The sequence below is a fragment of the Salarias fasciatus genome, chromosome 13, assembly GCF_902148845.1.
Source record: "Salarias fasciatus chromosome 13, fSalaFa1.1, whole genome shotgun sequence".
Classification (NCBI taxonomy): Eukaryota; Metazoa; Chordata; class Actinopteri; order Blenniiformes; family Blenniidae; genus Salarias; species Salarias fasciatus.
In genome coordinates this window covers 13,632,254-13,658,521 of record NC_043757.1, presented here as the reverse complement: position 1 = coordinate 13,658,521, position 26,268 = coordinate 13,632,254, and the positions used below count along the sequence as shown (strand labels likewise).

General features: G+C 43.7%; 1 protein-coding gene across 2 annotated transcripts in view; it reads left to right on the top strand.

The window, feature by feature from the left end:
- The window catches only part of mcu (mitochondrial calcium uniporter), a 58,480-nt gene that overhangs the window by 7,282 nt on the left and 24,930 nt on the right, over positions 1-26,268 (top strand). Inside the window, exon 2 of one of the 2 annotated variants that reach the window (XM_030106372.1) lies at positions 20,683-20,796. In XM_030106372.1, coding sequence (XP_029962232.1) covers positions 20,683-20,796 — 114 coding nt within the window. The remainder of the gene's footprint in view (positions 1-20,682; positions 20,797-26,268) is intronic. The other variant, XM_030106373.1, reaches the window with a different exon arrangement.

Here is a 26,268-nt window from a genome sequence, read left to right as displayed (position 1 = left end):
TGAATGACATAGAACAAGAAAGTTGGCCTTTGAAATACTCCTTGTGTCATGAATATCGTTTAATATTGTAATGTGGACTAAATTATCAGATGTTCATGTTGCTGACAAAGTGCCTATGTTTTTTTTTAAACCATGTTGAAAATTCAGGATATTGCAACGGCATTAAGATACCAGCTCTTCGATGGTGTGAATGTCTTTGACATAACGGACATCTTATTTCTTCAGATCTCAAAGTTCTTCACTTTTTTTTCATTTACATTATTAAAAATTTCTACATGTCGCCATACAGGCTGATACAAAGGAACCATTTTGTCGTGCTGTTGGTGTAAAAGTTGCTATCCAGAAAGGATATCCGCCTGTGTGCCAACACAACATTACACCACATGAAACCTAATTTTGGTGCAAACCACGAGGGAAGTGTTCTTGTGGTTGTCTGTGGTTATTTTTTTTTTCAGATGTAAGCATTTCTACACATTGTAGCATAACGTGGTGGCCTGTTGGAAAATACTGGCTTTGTTGCTGATCTGCCCCAGAGTTACGAATAAATCGCAGGAAATCCTGCAGGGTTTTATTGAATTTCCACTGTTGTGATGGGATGACTCCAATTAACTGGACGTTTTGTCCCTTTACATTCCTGCGGTTGCTGTGTGTGAACACCCTCTCACCAAGGGACCCGTTTTGCTCCCCTCAGGATTCAGGGAAACATTCCCAGACGAAACATCAGGACTTTCCAATATGAAGATAATTAGCCAGGGAGGTGGGACTGACCTCTCTTTCAGGAGCTATCGATCCTTTATACCCTTGTTTATGCAAGACGATGATGAAATAATGCAAGCAGCAGGGCAGGATGGGTATTAGTTGAATGTGGAGACACTGACAGCTGGTAGTGACTATTAAACTTTAAGACGGTGACTCATTTTTAATGTATTAGTCTTTCCAAATCATTAGTGAGTGAGTAAATTTTGCTTCTCCAATTCAGGCCCAGCTCCTCCCCCACACTGGTGGCTCTGATTTGCATGTAACCTCACAGTTTGAACAATATATTCATACTTGGCGAATGGAAGAACCCAAGATTAGATAAAGGATCCTAATAAATATTGTGTGTGTGGAGGTTCTGCTATCATTCCCATTATAGAGCTGGATTCTCTGAAAGCCATTCAGCAGCCTTCCAGCCTCGCTCTCACTTATCTGCGTTGCTTTATTGAATTGAAGACAATATGGTGTATTGACTCTGACAGATCCACAAATTACAGTTGTGAAGTGAAAAGAATAAAACAATCCCATCAGATAAGGGCGGCTAGAGGGGAGCGAGGAGGAAAATAAGCTGACTTGGCTGTCAACAGGGAGGCATGGCTTTAATTGGAAGTGGAACATTATGTATGAATGAGTCCTGTTTTTACTGATGTACTAATGATTGGAAAGTTGCGTGTTGGGATCCTGTGATGTGAGGATTCCCTCGGCCTCGGGCTCACCTCTCTCACCGAGGAGAGGCTGGCTGCTTCTCATTACGGCTTTCCCACCGCCACACTGCCAGCACCAGTCAGGATTTCTTTCACATGCCGGGCCACAGAGCACTTTTACTCAAGCGATTTACTCAAAAGACCGTTGTGCTGCTTTGAGCAGAATCTGGCAGATACACAGGAAAGAAAATACACTCAGACAAGTGATAATATATGTTAAATTTTAGAATAATTGTGAATAACAACTCACTGTAAAATACAGTTTGTGTTGTAGTCCTTTGCCGCGTATGAAAGCAGTGTTAAAAACCAACAAACCGTTTACAAGTTGGCTGCCTGCAAGTCAGAGAGGCTCTCTTAGATGAATAGGTAATGCATTACTTGGCATTTACTGCACATTTGTGCTCCATTAGGTTACACCTTAACCAAAACCGTGTCCAACATGTATTGCATATTTTTGAGAGAACCTTAAACAGCCAAATCCAACTCGCTCTGCTGTTCACTCTTGAAGCGAGATCCCGACTAACTGAAACGACGGTAATAGCAATGTAATCGCCTGGATGCCCCCTCCCCAGCACACACACACACACTCTCATAAGTAGTCCTTTTGTTGCTGCCGGATCGATGCACTGGGTTAATGGCAGGAGGGCCTGACATTTTCAAGTTCGTTACACCTTTTTTGTCTCAGTGATTTGAGCGCGTGTGCCGGCGTCTCCTCCGATAAACCTTGTTGATCCCTGAGGTGCCTTAAGACACGCGAGGGAGGTTCACCGGAGGGAAATCTGCATACTTTTCTTAGTTTACCCATGTGGCGATCCCGGTGCTGTGGTCCCGGGGAAAAGAGGGCTTTGGTGGTCATGGTTAAACAGGGGAGCTGCGACATCTGTCCAGGTCATTGTGGTTAGTGAGAGTGGACATCGTCCATTGGTGTCGACTTGAGAGGAATTATCTCTCCACGGTGGCTTAGTGAGGCACGGAGCCAAGCGGGCCTCTGTTTGTTGTTTCTTTTCAGCTCTTTTTACTGCGTGTGTTCGGCATGCATTCAGCACAGCCCGCAGAGTGGAGCTCCTTAAACTTGGGCATGCACTTGCATACTGCTGCTACTTGCTTTGTGCCAACAGCAAATTGGAAAAAAGTGTGTGGACGCGTGTGTGATTCTTGTAAAGGAAACAAAGTAAGCACTGCGTACTGTCCTTATGGTAACTCGGTGTAGATGTGAGTGTTCACACACTGACACCCGTCGTCTACAGTCCCGTAGTCCGGTGAGCTATGCATTCACTGATGTTTTGTTCAATTAATTCATAAACCCACTACTGTCAACAACTCTGAAGAGCATTGATGTATATGCTGTGTTAAGTAGGTGTTTCAATGAAATGGGGTTATTTGCTCTGTGGATGTGTCGCACTCCAAAAATCTTTGTGTGAAAAGGCAGGTACTTTGGGAAACGCAAGTCTCCAAATATGGAAAGTGTTCCTCACTTCATCGTACTGTAAACATGGCGCCCTGGCAGGTGTTTCAGCTTTTGGAAAAAAGCGACAGAAGTATATGGGTACATGAAGCATAGAAACTACCATGCATCAAATACACTTCCAGGCCTGAACCATGGCAGAGTGGTTTTTATTACTGCGCTGGAGAGGAACAGGCTTTATCAGCAGGTCAATTTATTTATTTGTGTGTGTGTGCTTGTGCACCCTTGAAACACATTTACATCAAGAATCAAATGTCTTCAAGTGGAACTCTCAATTCCTTTCCAGCAAGGCAAAAAAAATAACAAGCAGTCACTTTATTGCACTTTACATTTGTCGTGTTCTGGCCTATAGTGCTTCATCAAATCCCCTTTTTTCCCATTTCCTGTACTTGTTTTTATTTTTGTGACAAAGTTCCTGCCTGGTTTTGTTCCCTCTGGGACCCTTTATGATGACTAGCAGAACCTGACAATTTCTGCTCACTCGCTCTCTGAAGCTCCAGCGCCAGCCTGCTCTCTGCTTGAAATGAGCTGTCTGTGTTTGTGAATGATGCTTTTGACAACCTCATTACACACCCAGAAGTCGAGAAGGGAGTCTAAACTGAGATTGATCAGACTCCGAGCGCATCCAGGGAGTCAATGAGGCCCCGAAAGCAAGACTCTCTGTTCGGCCTGGCGCCCGGTTTGTTTGCACTGCAATTACCAGGATTGTCGTAGTGCCATGGCGCACACAAGGGTACACAGGACCTCAGCCATGGAGAAAACAAACAAAAGATGCACACCTTGGTCAAACAATGGACTGAAAACCCTTGTCCCCATTGTTTTATTTTGTAATGATCAGCTGGACTAGAGAGACGGGTTGAACATGTCCAGATGACAGTGAAGTCTGGAAGACCTTTTTTTTTTTTTTTTTTAATAAAAAATGAGATTTCTGGTGACTGTTTCAATTTATTAGTAATTTTTATTCATTTATTTTTTGTCACTCCAGAGGACGTGCTCCTAATAGTTTTCTCGTTGAGAGGCCCGTCTCCTCCGTCTCTTTAATTGGTGGTCCTAAATGAATCGCAGGTCTGGACTCTGAGCCACGTCTCATTTAATTAACTCCTATATCAGCACGAGCAGATCAATGGCGGAAGACACATGTGAAATAAGCGAGGCTGATCCGGAGACCTGAGCCGAGGTTCCACGGGCACAGGAAGAGCTGGGGAGGGGTTAAATTATGCAGCAGTGTGGCGATGGGGTCAGAACTATCTTTTGCCGCCTTAGCACTTTGAAGTCTCTGTCAGATCAACGTAATTTTAATGGTATTCTATATTTCTGTGTGAACGGGAGGTTCTGACCAGATAATCCTATCAGAAGGGTTTTTGTTACATCTGGGAAAAGGCCAAATTATTATATCACACTTTTAACCGTGCATCAGTGAGGGATGTTTTCATTAAACGTCTCCGCGTTGGTTTGCGCAGCACCATGTTTCAGTCGGCTTTTCCAGTCAGGGTTTTAATTTTGAATACATTTTCCTGTCGCAAAGCAATTACACCAGAAAAGATCATCGGGGTTTTAGCGTTGTGTGTTTTTCCTGAAATTTGACTGCGCCGCTCGTGCACGCGTTCAGCTGCTGCTGCTCACCATGACGGGTTCAAATTAAACTATCGACCAGTCGCTAGCCCGGCTGAAAACAAATGAATGATTTGTTCGAGGGATGATGGAAAATCTGGAGTGTTTTCGTAGACGTGAAGATATGGAGAAAATCTCCTATCTGCTCATGGGTGGCGCCATAAATGTAATATTGATTCCCTGAGAGTGGCTCTCCAACTTCTTCTCAATAATTTATCCTTTATAAAAAAAAAAAGAAAGAATTTTTTTAGTCAAGTGGCTCTTTGAAAAACAATTAAAAGCAGCATGAAAGTGTTTGGTGATATTGCATGGTGTGTAATTTGCCTCTGATTTAATAATTTCATAAATAAAACAATTTCATTTTGGCTTAATTAAGGCCAAACCAATTATTTCCATCATGTGTTTAGTCTCCCTGACTTGGTGTACAGTGATCACTGCAGAGGCAGATGTAGGTGATCAACAACTCTCGAGCAACATTACCAATTTATTCAATTTAAGGGATTTTGGTTCATGAAAATGATCACTTTGCACATCCTGACGATTGGAGTTGATCCTTCTTTGGAGATGTTTTTTTTTTTTTTTTTCATCGAGTCATTTGAGTGTATGTTGAACTTATGTACAAAGAAAATGGAGAAATTTTGGACCACAGATACTACACAGCTATTTCTCCAACAGATCTATGTATACTGTGATTTGGCCGAAGTGTTGAGACGCCGCACTGAGCTCTGCTTCATAAAGTGATGTTCTGCCTCTGTCCTGGCAGAGGACTTGGAGGGGACAACGTGTGAGAGATACTATCTTGTTTGTGCTCAAAGGCACCTCCGAGAAGCGGCACAGTCAGTAAATTACTTATGTAAATGGACGTCCAGCTATAATCTGTTGTTGATGGGGTCGCTGATGAAAAAGCCCATTTTGAAATTCCTTTATTCTGGGATGATCACGGTCCTTAACCAAGCAGTATAATACCATCCGTTTAATGGGAGACGTGCAGTCCTAACGCTGCAGATACGGTCGCTTTTGAACGAAAGTACAGATACTGTACTGCCGGTCTTGTTAGCGGTTATCGAGAGTTAGCGTGTTTGTTAATGAAAGCCGACAGCCGTAATTGTTGTTCTCGGTCATTGAGTAAAAGCCACGGTCTTCTCAGGAGCTCGTCTTTATGGTGCAGCGGCGCTGTAGTAATAATAAGCACGACACATTCGGGTTGGCTAAAGCTAATTAGCACTATCAGCACGTTTGGGGAGGATTTTTCCCTTGAGCTCTGACAGTGTATTCAGGCTGTGACTGTTAAAGGAGCGGAGGTAGAGGTCCGTCTGCCGCCCACTTATTAGGCCTGTGCAGCGAAGCAGGTCTGCTGCATCTACATGAGCCTCACGCCTTTAATCGTATGTCAGACCTTCGGCATGTGTTTGGGCACACGGAAAGTAATGGAAGCATTCCTCGTGATGGAGTTTGAGGGGGGAAAAAAAGCTGCTGAAATTGAAAAAATATTGTTGCTCTCTCATCTTCATTCCGCCCACGGAGGTCAAAAAGCAACACACCACAAGCCCCCGTGACCTTCTGTCAGAGGAGGTTAGCAAGGGCTCTGCTGCCCGCTGTCTGCACTCTGCTGTCTTCTGTGTATACATATATGCATGTGTGTGTGTGTGTGTGTGTGCACCCTGCAGGCTGTCCATACCGTCACACGCATAAAGCCTGGAGATTGATTGTCAGTTGAGCTCTGATTCAAAGTTGTAGATTTGAAATGAAGCTGTGAGTAAAAAAAAAGAGGCGGGCATCGCGGAGAGGTGGAAATACGAGACGTTTCCACTCTCACTATACTGTTACTCATCGTTTTCCAGCAAGCTAGTGGTCTGCCATTCTATAAATAGGACTGTGGAGATGGCGGTGAGGAGACTTTGTTGGAAAATACATTTCCATGGAGACAGTCCTCATTCAGCTTCAGCTTCATGTGCACCGTTGTGCAGGGCAGGATTTGGGAATCACTGAGGTGAAAGTGTGTTTTGTATTATCTGTGTGTTGTTGGGACAGAGCAACATGGAGAGGCCAAAAAACAGCAAACTTATTCCTCCCTGCAGGTTCCTGATGGTTGAGTTGACGCCAAATACAGCTGCAGCAATAGCCTTCATTTGTTTTGGACCCATTGTTAAGTTTACATTTCAATAACCCTCAAATCAACAGACAGCATGCAATGCAAATAGAAATACAGAGCTGCTACTTTCCTTTGTGTGTGACGCGCAGTCTTTCTTTTTCTATTTTGTTTTAATTTTCATAGAGCATTCTCTCTAAACATCAAGCATTCACTGAGGAAAAAACTGAATTATTAAACAAAAAAAAAATCTTTTTCATACTATAAATGAATACAAGACCTGAAGGCATCATGGAAGTGGTTGTAAGTGTCTTTCATTATGAACCTCTAAAAGTCTTTACAACAAAATTTACCCCCAAAATTCCGATGCTGTGTTGAATACAAATGAAAAAGAACACAATGATTTGCAAGTCTCATCAGTCCATGTTTTGTTCCCAAGCATATCGGATGTTGAGACCTATCCATTTGATTGTTTTTGGAAACTTTGAGCCCATTTTGTCTTTAATGGCAGCATCACATCTCAGTGGCAACCCGGGCGGTGAAATGCCGGCAGGAGCAGAACAACCGCAGGAACGTTTGACAACCAGATTGATTGATCGGCAGCTCTGAAACGTAGCTGGGTGTGAACGGAGCATTCCAGAGAGGCACAGTGTTTCAGCTGTAAGGATGGACAGATATTTATTGATTTTCAACAAATGGGATCTAAGTGTTTTTATTTTTTTTTTAAATGCTTTTCAACATAAAAATGCAACGACTTTGAAGATCCCATCATTTATAGTGTATTACACAAAGGGATTCAGGGGAAATGTTTGTGGGCAAGGCGCAAGGCTGAACATCATAACTGGAGGGTCTTCAGGCCCTCAGGCAGCACTGCATGAAAAATAAGTACGATTCTCTGCTGGTTACCGCTGTGTGGGCTTGGAGACGCTTCCAGAAAACACTGTGTGTGAACACATTTTGCAGTTTGCATAAATGCAAATTGAAGCCTCGTCACGCAGACGAGAAGCCTCGTGCGAACGTGAGCAGAAAACGTCGCCATCCTCTTCGGAGCGACCTGTCTGAGCTCATTTGGCGTGGAAATGCGTTCTGTGGTCAGACGAATCAAAGTTTGAAATTCTTCTGGGGAAACAAAAGACGCAGCGTCATGAAAACTAAAGAGGAGATGAACCGTCTGGCCTGCTGTCAGGAGTCAGTTCATAAACCTTTGCGGGTATGAGGCTGCATTAATCCAGACAGTTCACATTTTTGGGAAAGGGTCAGTCCATTGCATAATAATTAGTTAAGTCACACACTACCTCAGCACAGCAGCGTGGGCTCAAAACATGTTCGGAGTCGAAGCGACCTGTCTTCAGGTCAGGTCGGGATTGTAGAAATGGCTACGAGCATGTGGCAGCCAGATCAGATTGCTTGAATGTGTTTTTGCGTCAGCTGTTTCCTTGCTCCGCTATTATGAGAAACGGTGTAACTGCTGTCTCCCGGGCATTGATCTCGGAGTGGGCCGGGTTCTTCTCGGTCTTGGAATAACTGCTGCACACGCGCTTCTCTCTGGCCCTGTTATTTCTGTGTCTTCTGCTGTGTTTTGCCTGCTGCGAGGCCCCCGTGCAGCGGAGCCCCATGATGCCTCTCTGGTATCTGCAGTGAGGAGACAATTATCTGCTTGTCAGGAGAAGGTGAGAGAGTCATTCCTGCACTCAGCCGCTGCTTTAGGATGAAATGCTTGTCATTCAGCCAGACACTTAACAGGTAGCAGCCTGGCTGTTTCTTTTTTTTTTTTTCTCATGGAAAAACAGCTAAGCAGTGTGGAAGCGGAGGAGCTGAGCTTAGCATCTGAGTGGATCAGTGATCAACCTCCAACCGAGCCTTCCCCGACCGGGGTCCTTCGGGGAACCCTGGGGGGGAAATCCCAGCTTAGACCTGAACGGGATGCAAGGAAAAAGGAATTGGGGAGAGAAGAAAGTAGGGTGGAAAAAGTCAGAGGGAGGCAATGAGAGAGGAAGGAGAGGTTAGGTGTGTGTGTGCGCTGGAGTTTCGTATGCTATAACACAGTTTGTGTGTTTTACTCTGGGCCCGAGGCTGTTCTTCTAAAGTTATAGTGTATTGAGCTGTCTTGTAAATCCAGGTATTTTATTCTGGCATCTGGATTACGTTCTCAGAGTGGAGGCCACAGGGTTTACGTGCATGTGACTAATGAAGGCTGATTTTAAGATGAGAGGAGAAGTAAATACATAGACCTGAGCTATTTAAATATCTCAATCCTGCTGTTGCCTGGGTAACCCATGAAACCATGACAATGTCCTTTTTCCAGCAGAGAATTGAAGGTTATCCTTCTCACAGTCGTCTGTTCGCTGCTACCAATAAAAAGCACTTTCTCCTTTCTTAATATCACTCTTCTCTGGCACCATGCAGTACGACAGTTCTTTGTGTAGACAGCCACTTACTTTAAAAAAAAAAATGCCTTCACTCACACTCAACTACTGTTTTTCCATCAATTCTTTGCTTTCTTGCATTCGCGCGACTCTCGGGGAAAAAAATGCAGAATAGATTAAGAAAAAATATAATGTGAAAGATTGAGTTTTTGCCGCACTGTTTCTTTTTCTTTTTTTTTTTCAACAGAGCTAGTTCACATTCATTAAAAAAAACACACACACACACACACACACACACACACACACACACAGACACAGACACAACATAAATTAATAACTCCTCATTAAGGAGGTTTGTTTTTTGTTCTCATTTGTGCCATCATGCTGTGTCATTGTACGAAGCACACAAATAGATTTTCTGTGTCTCAGCCAGCGGGAGGGTCAGAGTAGGCCGGGTTCAGCGGGCCCGTCTCTCAGATATGCTCAAGGAGAGTGAAATTCATTGATTGGAATAATGGCTGCAGCCTTATTGCTGAACAGAAACTGAGGCTATACTGTGGTGATGCACAGCAGATTCCAGCAGGACTTGTACCTCTTGAAAACTGTCTTATTTTGGAAGAAAGTATGAAATCTTATTTACTTAACAACCTTTCAAAACTGAAATGAAAGCAGAAAGCACTTTACATCAATCAAATATGAGCAGTATCATACGTTTTGCACATCATGCACGTTCTTAACATTATGCGAACTTATGCAGATCTTGCATACTGTTAAAGCATTATGCAAGATTAAAGCTCCACATTATATGTCATGCATGCCGATGTTGTCGTGAGACAAATAGTGATGCCATACACATGTGGCATTCATGTACAACAAGTAAAATGAGAAAAAAGAGCCAGAGAATGGTGATTCTGCGTTGAATTTCCCTCCACGAAAGTCAGCACGCCATCGATTGGATGTTGCGCCATCGTTTCCTTCTGTAATTTCATCTGTTTGTGACAGGCTGTGGATCGGAGGTGCAGCCATCTGAATTCTGACGCGGGCAGAAACTTATCCCAGGCTTCTTCAGGGCAGCCCGTGATGGCATAGAGTGACCCCGCCTTCAGATACGGCAACTCTTTACGTGACCTGCTGCGATCTGTCACCGGTTGCTGCGGGCAGAAGTTTACCACCCCTGCACACAGTGACAGAGGAAGACAGGAACTGAAGTGTTGATGTGATTGTGATACATGTATTCCGTTACTGTTCACCTCGGGCAGTGGCAGCGTTCATCCATTTATCCGTCTCCTGACCCTTCTTTATCCAAGTTAAGGACGTTTGAAGCTGCAGCCTGTCTGAGCGTCAGTCTGATAAAACACGCCGGAAAAATCAAGAGCTGCCGACATAAAATATTTGATGTGAAGCGATGTCTAAAACCTTTGAGGTTGCATTAATATTATCTAACATGTAGTTGCTCTTAAGCAGGACCATCGTAAAGAGGAAAAGCTCCTCTCAGCAAATCAAAGCTCATGCTGTAGGTGAGCAGACGAGCTGTTCGGTGGGTGGAAACAGGAGGTCGTCTTCAACCCATGAGAACGGCGTAATCTTCAAAGTAAAAATAATTTTCTTAATCGGCTAATTATCATTTTGATACATCATTTTTTGAAAACCTTATAGGAGAAGGGGAAAGCCGTTAATCTTGATGTTGGTAAATGCGTTGGGATGAATGGGCCTCTTGTGCACCAGTAACATATCATGGCTTTATGTTAAGAAACCTGTCCGGTGGGGACCCAGCTGAGCCTCATCTCAGCCTCACGTTCACCGGGGAGGAATGACAAGTCCATAAAAATATGATTGATGCTGCTGACTAGAGTTTCAGCACAGGCTCAGTTGGTTGTTAAAGCTGATCTGCAGCGTTGTGATGCCACCCTGCAGACTCCTCTTTAGGAGGCCTAAATCAGTAGTGTGACGAGTAGCAGGAGAGAGGTTGTGTAGCCTGATTAAGATTCAGTCTGTTACGTATTCCTACTTACTGTTTTAGGGCCTGCAGATCACATGCAGAGCACTCATACATTTGTATACAAGCTGTGTATAATTTGAATCATAGAGTAAGCCATTTTTTTTTTTACTTTTGACCTAAATGAGTCAAACTATGTTTTAATGAAAGAAAAAGAAAAAAGATAATGTGCCCTTTTCACTTCAGATTTTATTTATGTAGCTTGCCATGCATGACTGTGCCAGTATTTGTTGTTTCGTATTTGCAGTTTTTCACTGATGCTGGGAATGTGTGTTATGTGGTGATGACACACAGATGCTAGCAGACACTCCGAGAAACGCACACTCAGACCGTTTCTTTTAGCACCAGTCCTTTCTCTCTGATGCTTGTTTGCCCCCGTCGCTCTCTCTATTTCTTTCGCTCTCTTTCACTTACATGTGCCTGCGCTTCTTCCCCCTCCTCGCCCACGCTTCCACTCTCCTCTGCTGATCATCAGCTTTATCTCCGTGGCTTGCAGGGATGTGTATGCGCCTTTTTGTTTTGATATAATCCAGGCAGATAGAAACGGTCCCATGCAACATTTTAGGTTTCCCTGTGTCCTTTCACCTGCAGTTTGCTGCTAAATCATTTTGCCCAATTGTCGTTGATTCAGGCCTCTCTCCAGGACCTCAAGTCCTCCCCTTTAAAGCTAAATAGAACAGCAAGAGGCTTTAAAAGTGTAATAGAGTCAGCAGTGTTACTTCTGACATTTTCAGGCCACTGTGGCTTTCCGTTATGTTTTCTCCCCCACTTCCCCCCTAAGCTTTATTTTGCTCACACCTGGGGCAATAAATCTGAGAAAAAATATTGTTATGGTAGATATTCTATGCTATGCCCTGTATCTTTGTTCCTTACTTTGTCTGCCCTCATGGCCGTTGCGGTACCTGGGGATGAATCTGCTTTGTTGCTGTGTTCCATTATGAATGAAGGCAATTTTCAGCGCACTCGTTCGTCTCTGCTGCAGGAGTGGTCGCCGAGCTGTCAAACTCACTCCCTGCAAAGACCGCCTCGGCGACCCGTCTGCGTATCCCACTCGAACGGGGAAACAAATGTTACAGGGATGGTACGCATATATGCACCACTTCCACGTGCAAGTGAGCGTCCACATTTTTCAGGTGATAAATGAATACGCTGATGATACAGCCTTCTTCACTTCTGTTGAGATTACCGCTTCAACTCATAGTGAATTTCATTTAAAATTCTCCGTGTAATTGGAACATATTCCTTATCAACTTTGGTACATGAACAGTATTCATTTTCCCAGAGGTAGGCTGGCAGGTTTTATTTGCATCAGTGGAAACATGCAGGAAGGCAGTGCTCTGGAGATTTCTTTATCTTTATGAGAACCAAGTCTGAACTGTGGTCATGTGTTCATTTGATAAAAGTAACTGGAAACAGGAACCTGTAGAAAAATTCTGTTGGGAGGTAAACAAAGCTATCACATCCAAGGTATAAACTCTCACGTTAAATTAAAAGCCCTTTAGGCGTTTTACATAATGTTCAGACATCTACTGGATTTTATTGTTCTTCCTGTATTCTGTTTATTACTGTGTAGGCAGCTCATTTTGCTCCACCATTTTATCTGCACATTTTGAATGCACAGATTAAGATTTAAATGTTTAATCCCAAGGGCAAAGCTTTTGTCTGAGATTGCTTCAACATCTCGGGCTGGAACCTAGTTGGTCCCTTTGCAACTTGTCTTCGTCCGTATTTCCATAAGATAAAAGGTCTATGGTAAGTTCAGGTTCCCACTGTGACTCCTCAACATCTCCGCTCCTCGCCTTCACAGGGTTCTAATCTTTCATCAGTGTGTAGTTCTGTTGGCATATCTGCAGGCAACATACAGAGGAACAACCGTACTATTTGTCCTTAGCAAGATCATTTGGTTACTTTCATTGGACGGTGGTCGCTTGGCAGCCCCCAGCTCTCTTAACCCTGCATGTGCAGGGCCCAGGCTCACAGGGTGTGCTTAATGTGTTGGAAATTTCATTTAACTCTCCTCCCCTCTCCCTCCTATCTCACTGTCTTCATCTTTCCTCTTGGTAGCCAGTGATTGCCTGCAGACCCCCCCACCCCCTCCTCCTCATCTGGGCCCTTCCCTAGGGCCGACTGCCTTTCTCCTATTGAAGAAGCAAAGAGAGTGAAAGAAGTGGGCAAGGAGAGGAACAGAGAAAGATAAAGGGATGAGGACTGATGACCAGATCACAATGTGAATCGCTTAAATTGTACAATAAATGCTGGTCACATGAGAAAGGTCATTGAGAAGTTGCAGTTTTACAACGGAAAGATAAAGCCAAGAGACATTTTCTGTGTGCAATCAGCATGCAGTATTAAGCAGCTGTGTGCACATATGACCACTAAAGTATATCTTAGATAGAAATGTCCACCATAAAAGCATAGCAGATCTTTTCTTAGTAGATTGCCTTCCATTTACCATTAACTGTAGAGGTTAACTCACTTAACGGAGAACAAACACAACTCCCTTTAATTTGTCTGCAGGGATCTTTCAGCAGCTTCCTTATCCTCTGGCCTGATATGATCTGCTGTTTGTTAATACACACCATGCTCCGACACATGACTGATTTTATTACTGTCAAGCTAATAAAGCAGTTTTCATTTGTCATTTTTGTCATTCAAGTGAAGTTTGCATCAAACTACATGTGGTTTGAGCTCGTCGTGTGTTTTGCCTATTTTTCCAGTCATTTTAAAGCTAGATTCTAGGTTCTTTTATTCCCTCTTTTCTTATCTTTCAGATATGAACACTTAATTCTGATGATTTGTTAGAATCACATTGGTGGTGACATTGTTCAGTGAGTCTGTCAAGAGTATGAACAGCACTGTTTGCTCTGCTTGGAGGGAGGGAGACTTAATATCATTTTGCTGAGGATAATCAAGTTTTGGTGGAAAACATTCAGTCTCATGGTACCATTAGAGAGCGCATGCAGCCTTACAGTTTTTGTACACAATCTGGCACAGAGCTCTGCCCAGTATCTCGGACATCTAAGATCAGCCATTAGCCACTGTGAAGTGCCAGACATCTGAAACCCCCGAATGCTCTCCGATGGGTCAGTTCCAGTAATTAGAGCTGCTGATGATCACACCGCTTCATGCACTGGGAATGCGCAAAGGTGACTAAATCCTGGCTTAGAAGTTGTGCAAACACGTAGGGGTTGCCAGGGATCAGGCGGTGCTCAGGTGTCCGACACAGCAGACTGACAATACGCTCCAGTCACCGTCGGTGTTCGACTGCAGTCACCTGTGGAGACGGCGAGCCGCGTGCCCTCTCAAGGTTTCAGGACTGACACATCTGTGATAGGTGCAGATTGGTCCCCGAGCAGCGACAGGCTCATATCATAGAGTCCCAGAAGTACACTCCAGCCTGTCGACTCTCCAATGTAACAAGGAATGTCGAGCTTTTCTCTGTTCTGGTCTTGAGCGCATGCCGGCGTTTTGGTGAGATGTTTTTAACCAACTAATCCAACTTAAAACGGTGTCACTCACTGAAAAAATAAACACATATTTTGGTGCAGCAGCTTGGTTTTACCATAAAGCTGACTTCAGGTGTGGTACAGATGTATCGATACTTGCATATATGTTTCCGTCTAATTCCAGACACATTGGAGTCTCTTTTGCAGTAGAATGAACATCTTTAACATCGGAGTAGAAGAGCCAGTAATAAATGCAAACTACATTAACATTTCAAATCCAACTCTTTGTGGCAGCACTAATAGCATCCGACTTAAAAAAAAAACAAGTTGCAATGGTAACGTCTGTAAAAATAAGCAATCGCATGGACACTTCTACTGATGTTTCAAATACCGTGACTGATGATAGTGAGGTCTGTGAGGCCAAATACGGGATTCTGTTGATGTTTTGCATATTTGCTTGTATTTATAACATGCATAACATTAAAAAAAACTGAATTTAATCTCCAGCCTTTTCTCATTTTCATAATGAAACAAAAATAATTTCCCAAACGATATCTTTTAATGAAATAGCCCTGTTTTGTTATTAAATTGTGATAATTATTGTATATTAAATCCCACAACTTCTTCGGGTTATTGAGAGCTCCATACATATGCATCAGTTTCATATGCAGTGAACGCTTGAAAACCTGCCTTCCTTTTTGGCTGAGTAACCCTGCGGCAACCTTTTCCTTTGGTTGCATTCGTTGTAAGCAGAAAATATGTTTGTTTTGTTTTTTTCACTCGTTTGCTGCTTACTTTGAGTCATGCTGGAGAAAAGGTGCAGTCAGTTGGGACTCAACCAGCTGGGGCCTTTCGTGTCAGGAGGACGGAGTGATGTGTGTGTTTATACGTTCTGTGAGATCCCACTCGGTTTATAGTATCTAGAGAGAGCAGCTGCCGTACTCTGTGGCAATCTAATCAGCAGAAATAGATAGAGCCCACCCCTCTCTGCCTCTCCAGCCCAGCCTCTCTCCAAGTTGTGCCTTGGCCTCTCCCCGTCTCTCTCTTAGCTGCAGCGGTCCAGAGGTCACAACAGCTGCTTCATAAAGTGGCGCACATGTTACATTAGGTTGTGCTCGAAGGGACTTGTAGTCACCTCTTTAAATCCCGATAGTTATCTAAGTGGGATCGATCATTTACTGACAAAAGAGCCATTTAGACTTCTAGATTTAATGTAGGTTTTAATTTTGGGTCTTTCTCTTACATTCAGTCTTGCTGCATATCGATCTATGTGTGTCTGAAGCTTTGAAAAGGTCAATAAGAGTAGACTCAGACCCTACAAACAGAAGTTAATTGCAGAACGGCAAATAGTAATGTGTTTCTCACGATGTGTGTGCCTGTTGTTACTTTTTCTTGATGACTCAACGTCTACCAAGCTGTCAAATTTATTGGAAAACACTTGGGACTTTATATATTAATATCTCGTGCAGTTTGGCAAACGCCGGTAGACTGTTGCTTGTTGCTTTCTTGGAATTGGTGGACTAATATAGGCACGCGGCGGTGGGGCTCGAAGCCATTGCCAACATGAAAATGAGTCAGTGTGGCAGAGACGTGGCTTCTGCGAAAATCCCACGTCACAGCGCCGCCACTTCCAGAAATGCTATTCCTCCTCCACAGGGAGACTCTTGGCAGTTCATGGACACTTTTTATAGTCTCTGGAGCCTTGGTGTAGGCCCCGCCCGTTAGTTGAGGCTGTATGCCTGACTTGTCATAGATAAGGAAAGAGGCAATAACCTTGCTGCAACATGCTATCTCGGTACCAAGGTCCATTACCTGTCTGAATGTTGAGGACACTTTATTTGAACGTCTTACTGTCCTTTGCCGAAGCTGTAGTGTCTTGTTCCCTGTTGGGCTGTGACTGTGGTCACTTTGTGTTTTTGACCTCATTAGAGGTGTAACGGTCAACTCCAATTTCTGTTGAAAAGAATGTACCGTCCATCTTCTATACTGCTCTGTCCTGTAGTTTTAGGAAGATGGAAGCCGATCCCAACTAATGAAGGGCACATGCCGGACACCAGTCCATCACGGGGCGAACGCAGAGAGACAGACAACCACACACACACTCCCATTCAAACCCAGGGGCAATTAAGTCTCACCACATAATCTCACATGCATGGTTTGGTGCTGTGGGAGGGAAGTCGCAGGGAGCTGGAGTCAGTTGCAGCTGATATTGGTCAAAAAGCATAACCACACACGCACACACACACTCACACACAAGCAACTGTAGTCACTTCAGAGCAGGGGTGTCGAACATGTGGCCCCTGGACCATAACGGGCTTACCAGGTAGCTCAATCATGGGATGAATCTGCAAAGTGAAAATGAAACTAAAAATAGGAAATCACACTGTTTTAGTAGGAATACTTGATGCAAGGCAACACGGACTCCCAAAACTGAACAGCAAATTGCAGTTATGCAACAGTGAAAGTTCTCTACTTCGTTCAGGGTGATTGAGCGCTCCCTGTCGCTTGGACATTTTGTTAAAAAAAAATCATAATTGTGCTCTTTCCTTTGTTTTTCTTAGTACTATTCAGCATATATATATAAAGAGACGGGTGCTTTGCAGTGACTGCTCCAGTTCATGTGACATTCTGTAAGTTGAGAATTATTGAATTATTGCCTTTTTTTTTTCTTTTTTTTTTTGTAAAGCAAATTACGGTCACCGTAACTTTATTTCTAGTGTGATCAAACTAGTATGAAAGCCCTGCTCTGTGGGTTAATTGTTGAAAATACAGAAATTGTGCAGCCCAGCAAGTCAGTCTTCAGCCAACATCAGTGTGGTTAATAGTTTTGTGGCCAGGAGGAGTGCATGATATGAACATTTTATATAATTTACTTCTGCTTCTTTGGGCTTTAACTGAAAGACAGGAAACTAGAGTTTTCTGATAAAAGCCAATGTACAGGAAAAGCGTGAAAGCCCCGCACAGAAATGCTATACATCCTGCTGTGAAACGAGTGCAAACCGCTGCACCGCCATACAGTTCTAAATACAATCATGCACTAATTCAAGAAAAAAAAAAAACCCCAGTTTAATTAGCTGTGCTCAACAATCTTTTTGTGCATATTCATAGAAACTGCGCTGGGGAGAAATGTCAGCAGTAGTATATCACCGCTTTGGGGTGTCGTGTGTTGAAGCTCTGAACCGCTGCATGTCGGCATGCTGAGAGGCGTGTCTCGAACACCAATTCATATCGTGCTTTCACGGTTTGAATTTTTCTCACAGACACGCCAGACTGAATTTATCGAAGCGTTCCTCGTGTAGAGTCATATGATATATAGCTACTACTGATGGTGGAAAAACTCAAGCGGGCATTATCTCTGTGCTGAATTTGCTTGGCCAGTGTGATTTACCAAGATGGAGAGTCGTTAAAAGAAAGGTAATTGTGTGTGTAATGACAGAGGTAGACATCCACTCGTAGATTGGAGCTCTGATGGCAAGAAGGACATTGTAGATATGTCAGGGAATTACCATCTAAGCTTCCCGTGCTTCTTATTAAAGGCTTGTAGATGAGGGCTGATTAGTCCCTCCATTTGTTAGGTTGAAGTTTAGATGGCTGAGTGGTTTGCCAGGCTGGAGTCCCCCCCGCCACATGAGACCTCTCTGTATGGGGTTGACATTTTCTCTGTTTTCCTCAGCTCACCCCAAAACCTTTCAGGTTTTCTGAAAAGCTCACTCTAAATTGCTCACCGTTGTGAGAGGAAGAGTCACTGTGACTGCTGCTGTGTGTGAATGTGTCATCCCTGTGAGAACGCCGCGCTGACCCTGGAGTCACCTGGCGGAGGTGTGCAACGCCTCCTGGCCAGCGAAGCAGCAGAATAATGAGCCGACAGAAGGGGGGGGCGCACGATTTGAAAACTGTTTATTTAGATGAATGGATGGACAGCTTTGGGAAACACATTCATTTTCTTTTTTGAATTGAATGTGTCAAGTAAGTGGTCAGAGCTGCGTGACTCCAAATAAATGGATTAAATTTTCAGAGGCTTTGAAGCCTAAATTTGGTTTAATATCCCCAAGTCTCAGTAACCTTAAAGGCCAAAAAATGTAAATGTCAGAGCTCTATTGATTTAATTTTACCAACTGACCCCCAAGAACACGAGAAAACTGAAGGAGTATCCGCTCTCATACACAGGAGACTTGACTGACTGGGAAGTGAGCATCCAAGAGCACATGAACATTTGATTATATCCTCTTTCAGACCTGACATCCCGATATCGTTTTTCCTGGTTCCCTGCAAAGAAGCCAGTGTGATTATTTTCCAGCATTTAGTCATCTTTCTTCTAAAACGCCGTTGTGTTTATTCATTAAGAGCCTTCGTGACCTTACTCCTCCTCACAGAGGTGGGTTGCACTAATTAAACAATCTTCCTTGACCTATAAAATTCATCACAATTCACCGAGGTGCTCATGGGAAAATGCAAAGTCATATGTCACATCCAAGGGGACGAGCACTAATCTCACACCCGCTCTCAGAGGTACACACCTCAGGTCGTTTACAGGCTGGAAAATCCTATTATGGCTTGATTTATCGTGAGCACATGTTTATTTTCCCGCAGTTTCACTGTAGCACGTCTTGTTCGGTGTCTCACCAAATGCTGCCCTCCTCCATTTTTAGCAGCTTAAGTTTTATTGGTGGCGGTGGGTGGTTTTGAATCGAGTCTCTACGCCTGACCTTTCTCGTGTGGAAAGCCAAGAGCAGGTTGGCGAGGTGATAAAAGCACCGAGCAGCTTGGATTGTGGAAGTGTTTGTGATCAGGCCCCCCCCACAGACGAAGCAGGTCCACGTGCAGGAAGTGTGAAATCGGTTGTAAATTGGGAGTTCTCGTTGTGTATGCTGGCCAGTTGCTTGCATCGTTTAAATGCCAGTTTATCTCCATCTCATCTTCCCTCAGTCCTGTGAGCCAGAGAACATCTAATACTCTGAGGGTGAAAGTATTTTAATCATAGTCTACTGTGATGCTCGCACGCAAAGGCAGACACAAACAGATGAGGGTTCATTAGCATAACTTCAGAGGACATCGCTGAAACCTGCATGGAAGTCCTTTGGACAAAAACCACCTTTAATCTTAGAACTTGAGTATTTTCCTTGGATTATGAGAACTAATGAGAGTTGCTTCAATTATCAAACTTATGACAATGTCTGCCATCTGAAAGCTAACTCATGAACAGAACCAAACACTTTTGAAGGAATTAAAAAAAGTGAGAAGGTTGTCACTATCTCATTTATTAAACAGAACAAAATAATTTATTTGAAATGTTTGAAATCCTTCAGTTAAAACACAAAATACTTAGTTTTATGCAAATTCTGTAAAATGCTATTGTAGTTTACGTGACCTCAATTCACTGTTTTAGGTTTATTAGTATGTTGTCAGTTAATAGTTCAGTAATGAGGTAATTAACAGTTTTTCCTCTCATAAAAATACTCGGTTAAATGTGGTTTATACTTTTTTTTTGATATTTCAACAAAATTGTTCCACCGAAATGACATTTTACAAAAAATGCACTGTACCTTGCAGTACTATAGAGTACCTCAAGGGGCACTAGTGTGCAATTTTGGAAATCCGTTCATGGCTTAAACTTGCAATAAAATGAATCATGTTAGGGAGTATATAATATGAGGACTTACTATTTGTTCAAATGTAAAAATTTACCACTGATGTAACACACGCTGGTTGCTTCATGTTGTCAAACACAGTCACACTCACACATGCACTTAAAGTAGAGCGAGCATCACGGGGCTTACATCAACACATACTTAAGTTACCATATTTCTTTGTCAACACGGTAACAGTCACTTTACAAGGAACCTGAGAGGTAGACAGAGAGAAGTGGTGGCTGATCCCGGTTTAGGTTTGGAGCAGATGCAGGCTGGTCAGTCCTGTCCGCTGCTGCCTCACACACGCAAGAGTTTTCTCTTGACGTTTCCCATTGTCTGGCACGCACAGAATTGGGGGGGGGAATGATCCTGCCCTGTGATGGAAACAGAAAATAAAATGCAACTACCACTTTCACGCCTCATTATTTTAAGCCTCTTTTTAGCTTATTATGATTTACTGTAGATCCCAGAGGTGTCCCCTTTACAGAAAATAACATGGGGGGGGGTTTGCCGTTTTCTTTTTTTCTACTGTGATCGTCGAAAGGTCTTTGTTTGTACTGTGAGCTAATGACGATGCTTCCCGTCTTGACATTTGTGCCTGTTGGTGTGTTTCCTTCAGCAGGAGGTACTGTCTGCTCCCCTCACCCGTCAGACTGTCAGGAGAGCACATGGCCAACGGTCGGCGGCTCACTCGACACTCTTCACCCAGCCTCCCACTGCCCTGTCTCCACAGGTCAGTCGGCCCGCACGCGTCTATATGTCTGTGCGTTATAGAGAAATGAAAATAATAGATTGTTTCATTTTGTGCGCTATTGATTTCTGTGCCATACAACCTCTAGTGCAAACCCATATTTCAGCCACACTGGGTGAGCCGTGCGGATGTGTCTGGCTCATTGATGTGGGTGGCGAATAACAGCGGCCGGCATCGGCTTTGTCAGCACTTTTCTGACGCCTTCATCGTCCATTGCAGTGGTGAAAGTCATTCGAAAAGGTCAATCGGGAAATTGTTGCATCATTATGAAGCCAAGACTTCAGGTTGTTTTAGTCATCGGATCAATGTTGGCCGGCCAAACTTTGGCACTCGCTGTAACCTGCGTCATTTTGCCTCGAGAAGCTGCCGACTGGACTAACGGGCTCAGTAAAAAAGTGGTCGGTTTAATCCAGTGCTGTAAAAATCCTGATCCTGGAGGGCCAGCGTCTTCCGTCTTTTAGAGATCTACCTGGGAGGAACATCATGCAGCTCTGCAGGAAGCAGCATCAGAGCACAGTGCCGTCGAAACCATCCCCGAGGAGTCAACAACACTCTGCGTTCATAAGTCACTGGGAAATGTGAAAGGTCCCACTTCCGACTCAGGGGAGGAAAAAAAAACAAAGCATCTTAATATGGTTCAATTGGGAGTTTTCATGAAATGACAAGTCGGCTTGATGAAATCTAATTAGAACATCATCATCCTCTCTACAAGTCAACAAACACAAAGTAATGCTTGTAAAACTGATACCATCAATGCAAATCATGACTTGGCAGAATATGTAAATACTGGCTACTTACATCTGTAAACATAATGAGATCAGGAAGATTTCATATGATTAGGTTTTAAATTATTGAGTGCATCATTAGGAAGTGCTGTTTTTTCATGATCCCAAGATCCCATTTGGACAAACATACAATGGTTTTTTTTTTCTTTCCCCCTGGAAAGTGGAGTTTTCGTACTCCAAAGTAACTCATGAACACACCGTCAGAAACCTCCTGAAAGCATGTCTAATATCGCCCAACATGAATTTGGTTCAAGTTAAGAAATTGACTCACTCCATGACGCACAAATGAGCTGTTTTCATCTTATTTTCTCCCACACTGAGGCATAGATGACTGCACAGCTTTTACTCCTCCTCCATAAAATTGACTGGTTGTTTGTTATTCGCGAACGTTTATGGCGATGATCATGCCGGTTATTAGATGTGTTAATGGCACAAAAGGTAACGGCTGTGCAGCACTTGTGCATAAATGTAGTGTTACAGTGAATTAAGCTTTTTTTTTTTTTTTAAGTCCCCCTCTTGGTTGAGGTGTGTGACGCTGAAGAACTTGATGGAAAGAAAGTTGTAAACAAAACTGTTATTCCTCCTTTATCTGCAACCTATATGTATTATTAATTTTTTAATTTGAACCACTTAAATTGCCATCGTCAAAGCCTTGATAATCCTCCACCTCTCACTGTTTTCTTTTTTTTTTTTTTTCCTTGCCTGTAGTTATTTATGTTGAGTTTACCAGCGATTAGCAGTCGGGGCAGTTTTAGCAGACGAGCCTTCCGACTGATGGGGTCACATTATTTAGATGAAGCTATTACCTGGAAAAAATCTATTCAAATGTATTCTGCGATCTCTCAGTTCAAAGCGAGTCCCCCCCCCCCCCCCCCCCCCCCCCCCCCACGGCGCCGTCGTCGCCATGATTCAGTGCCGCTGACAGGAAGCGGCGCGTCGTGCCACGGCACGCCAAATAGAACCGGTTTTTCCCATCCGGCCGTATTACTCTCTGCAAATCACAACTTTGACAAGAGCGCATTTAGATTATAAACACCAGCACGGTTTGCAAATGCAGTGTGCCGTGTAACAGGGGAGTAAACTGTTTCGGTGGCGTCTGAATTTGATGCGCGAGCGTCAAAACAAAAACATTTTCACAACTTCATTTCAGCAGGGGTATTGCAGTAAACATTATGTTCTCCTACAAAGGGATATATCTCAACCACCCCCCCCCCCCTTTTCTCTCGCTCTGTTTTTTAAACTTGTTGGGATTTTTATTTTTTTGTGCAGTAGAATTGGAGTTATAAATTACAATTGACCTGCAATTATTTAATCTCCTTTTTGCACTGGGTTTTGAGATTAATGTGACATTGATTAATGAATCAGTCTGTGCTATTGCGTTGATGCCAATTCCATTTTCTGACAGTTGTAATTTAAACTGACTGTTTGCCATCTGTTTTTTGAAGCATATGGTTGGTGCAGTGCAGCCTAAACTGCTTTTTCCTTTTGGATGCTTCAATTCAAATCGATTTTAATGGTCAAATTGTGTCCTGTGAGCTCATTCAATCAAAAATCTATCTTCTGGGTTTCCATATGCAGTATTTTTTTTCTCATTTCCATTACATTCAACATTTTATTCTTTGGTACTGCTTCAGTTTCGGGTCATGGAGGGCTGGAGCGGATCTCAGCTGACTGTGGGCAAAAGGCAAATTTCAACCTGGGTTGGTCCATTAAACACAGAGACACACGCATGATAACACACTCACACCCACAAGGGATTTAAAATCATCAATTATCCCCAGACCGATATGTTTTTGGACTGTGAGAGGAAACTCAAACATGCATGGCGAGAACACGAACACACGGTCAGCCCTGGGATATTTTTGCTCTGAGGTTAGAGCGCTAACCAATGCATCAGTGTCGCGTGATTATTCAAATGATAAATTACTATTTTTATTATCATTTAGCAGATTTCGGTCTCGAGGCAGTTCATATGCACAAACATGTACAGCTGGTAACAGAAAAAACAAAGAGGGAGGCAAATAAAATGCCTAAGATTAAAAAATTTCTGGAAATTTTTAGTGTGTAGCTTGCATTTAAGACATATTTTTTTTTCCCAAGTTGTCCCAGAAAGTATTTAAAGACTTGTCACCTTTAAAGTGTTTTTATTTAAATCCTGAATCTGATGATGTTGCTTCTTTTTTAAGCTGTGACCAGTGAGTGTATTTAAAGCGATGTGCATATGCAGCATATAGAGCACTGTGTCAGTCCGTGTGGCTTTTGATTAAGTCTGCCTCCAGCGTGGCGTCTCTTGAGGATCGGCCGCACGGGCCTCTCAGTGCAAAGTGTCACATCGGTGTCCTTCTATTAGAACATGATGATCAGTCATTGGATCCGACGTCTTTGTCCTTTGTCTGGTCTCCAGCTTGGCTTGGTCAACTCGTTGCACTGGGTATAACCTGAGAGTCGAGCCAGCTAGAATCCAGTAAAGCAGGTGCATTATGTTAAAAAGATCAGCTCAAGGTTAAAGTGTGTATTTTTTTTTTTCTCGAGGAAATGCGCCTGACCCACCAACGAGCTTGCATGGGATGAAAATTTTATGACGAGAACAGGATATTTGTTTCTTGAGTGCTTGCAGTCCTGCTGCTGAGGGTGGCGGTGCATTAGCCGGCCTCCTCTTCTTTCTGTGTATGTGCGAGTGTTTGTGCCTGCATGGCAGAGCCGGTGTGTGTGTGTGTGTGTGTGTGTGTGTTTTGGTCGTGTGTATTTATGTGTCATTGGCCTTTATGAAATGAAGAAGGCGTGACTTTGCTCAGGGAGGGCTGGGTGGTTCTGTAAAGAGGAAAAATGAGCAGAGGTTCTCCTCGGACTGTGTTTACTCTTCATGCAGCAGGGAAGGGAAACGTACATATTACTTACGCTGCCGGAAAGTGAAAGCATTAGCCGCAAGCTGTCCTAACGGGTCCTTGTTCTCGGCTGGATAAAATAACAGGCGCTGATAGGGGAGCCGGTCGATAGTAGCGAGCGCCCCTCTTCCAGCCGCGTTTCCTCCAGAGACGGCTGTTTGTTCAGAGGGCAGGGAGGGAGGAGACATGGGAGTCTCAGTGGGGAGTGTTTGCCTTGCCGGGGCTTGTTGTCTCTGCTAGCCAGAGCTGGGAAGGATACTGTCATAACTGCGGTGGAAGGACGGCACATCAGGAGCTTTGTAGGACAACAATCGGGTTGCACAAACTTGTTAGCCGTGCATGCTTCGGCTCTTAACACGTCTGCTGCACCGCCTGGCATTTGTGCACTGCGCTGCCATCAGTCAGTTTTTTTTTTCTTCCCCTGTCTTTCTTTCATTGACATCCCCTTCCTTTGCTCCTGCATTGCTGCAGTACAGGCACTTGTCTCGTTCTTGGCTAAGCCAGCGCTCCTGCCCTCCCTCCCTCCCTCCCTCCCTCGGTCTCTGGCATCCTTCAGTTTAGCTGCAGCTTCCCATGAGGGCTGATGGGTCAGAGCCATTCTCAGCAGCACTGTTCATGCATGGACCTCTCGATCCATCTGTGCCTCGGCTCCTGCAGACGGCGACCGGAGTTGTCAAATGTCAGCGTGACACACGGAGGAGGAAATCCAAATGAGGAGAAAAAACGAGTTGTTTCTCTCCCGGTGGAAGTTCGCCAAGACGTTTCATGTTGCTGACCGGCTAGGCTTAAATCACAGGGCACCCGGGTGGCTGTATTAAAAAAGATAAAGATAGAATGAGTGGAGAAAATGCTGGGTGAAATAAGGAGTGATTATCTGGATCATGGCTCACAGAGATGTAATATAAAACACTGTGGCTGTACCGATGTGACTATGACGCGCTTGAACAAGCCACATTTATCGGGGACGCTGGATGTATCGGTGACTCATGTCGTTACCAGCCTGTGTCAAGCTGATGTCTCCTTTCCTGATAAAAGCATCTGACCTGTCTTGTTATGTTTTCCAACAAAGGTGGATGAGACACAGACCAGTGAATGAATGGCGTTGGTCGGCCGCTTTGAGGATTTATGGCTCTCTTTTATCTCGGTATGGCACGATGTTATCAGTAGCCTCCACTGACTCGGCCAGGAAAACATGGTCCAGTCGGTGTCAACAGGTCGATGGAGTTTAAGAACGCAGGGCAGCAAAGAGCTCAACATACAGGAGTGTGCTGAGGAGCTCGGAAGATGCCAGCAGCAGAAAACGCTGGCTGCTCCCTCCCCCTGCAGACTGGCTCTGTTACGAAGAGAGCTTCAGTTTGTCGCTTTATTCAAACGATACACAGGACAGACTGAGCAGGAGCATCAAGCTCCCTCTCCTCCTGCGCTCTGTGTGCGTGTTCCCCCGTTCCGCTCCTTTTATGGCAGCAGATCAGCAAGAGTTTGAGCAATATGTTCATGACACCTTCCCTGACTCGCACAAACTTGTTGCTCATCACTCAGCCGGAGTTGTATTATTCAAAATGGAAAAACTTACTTATTTTGAGTTTTCGGTGGATTAAAAATTGGATTTTTTTTTTCTTTGCACGCCATAAGCCATAAACCTTTCGGCACTCATTATTTACCCGGAAATTAGAATGTTAAATCCTTATCAAGACACTTTATTGAATAGCCCAAGTCGGTAAACATAAACACCTTAATGTGCCGTTCCGATTTATTTAAGTCTGTTTGAAACCAGGAGGGAGTGG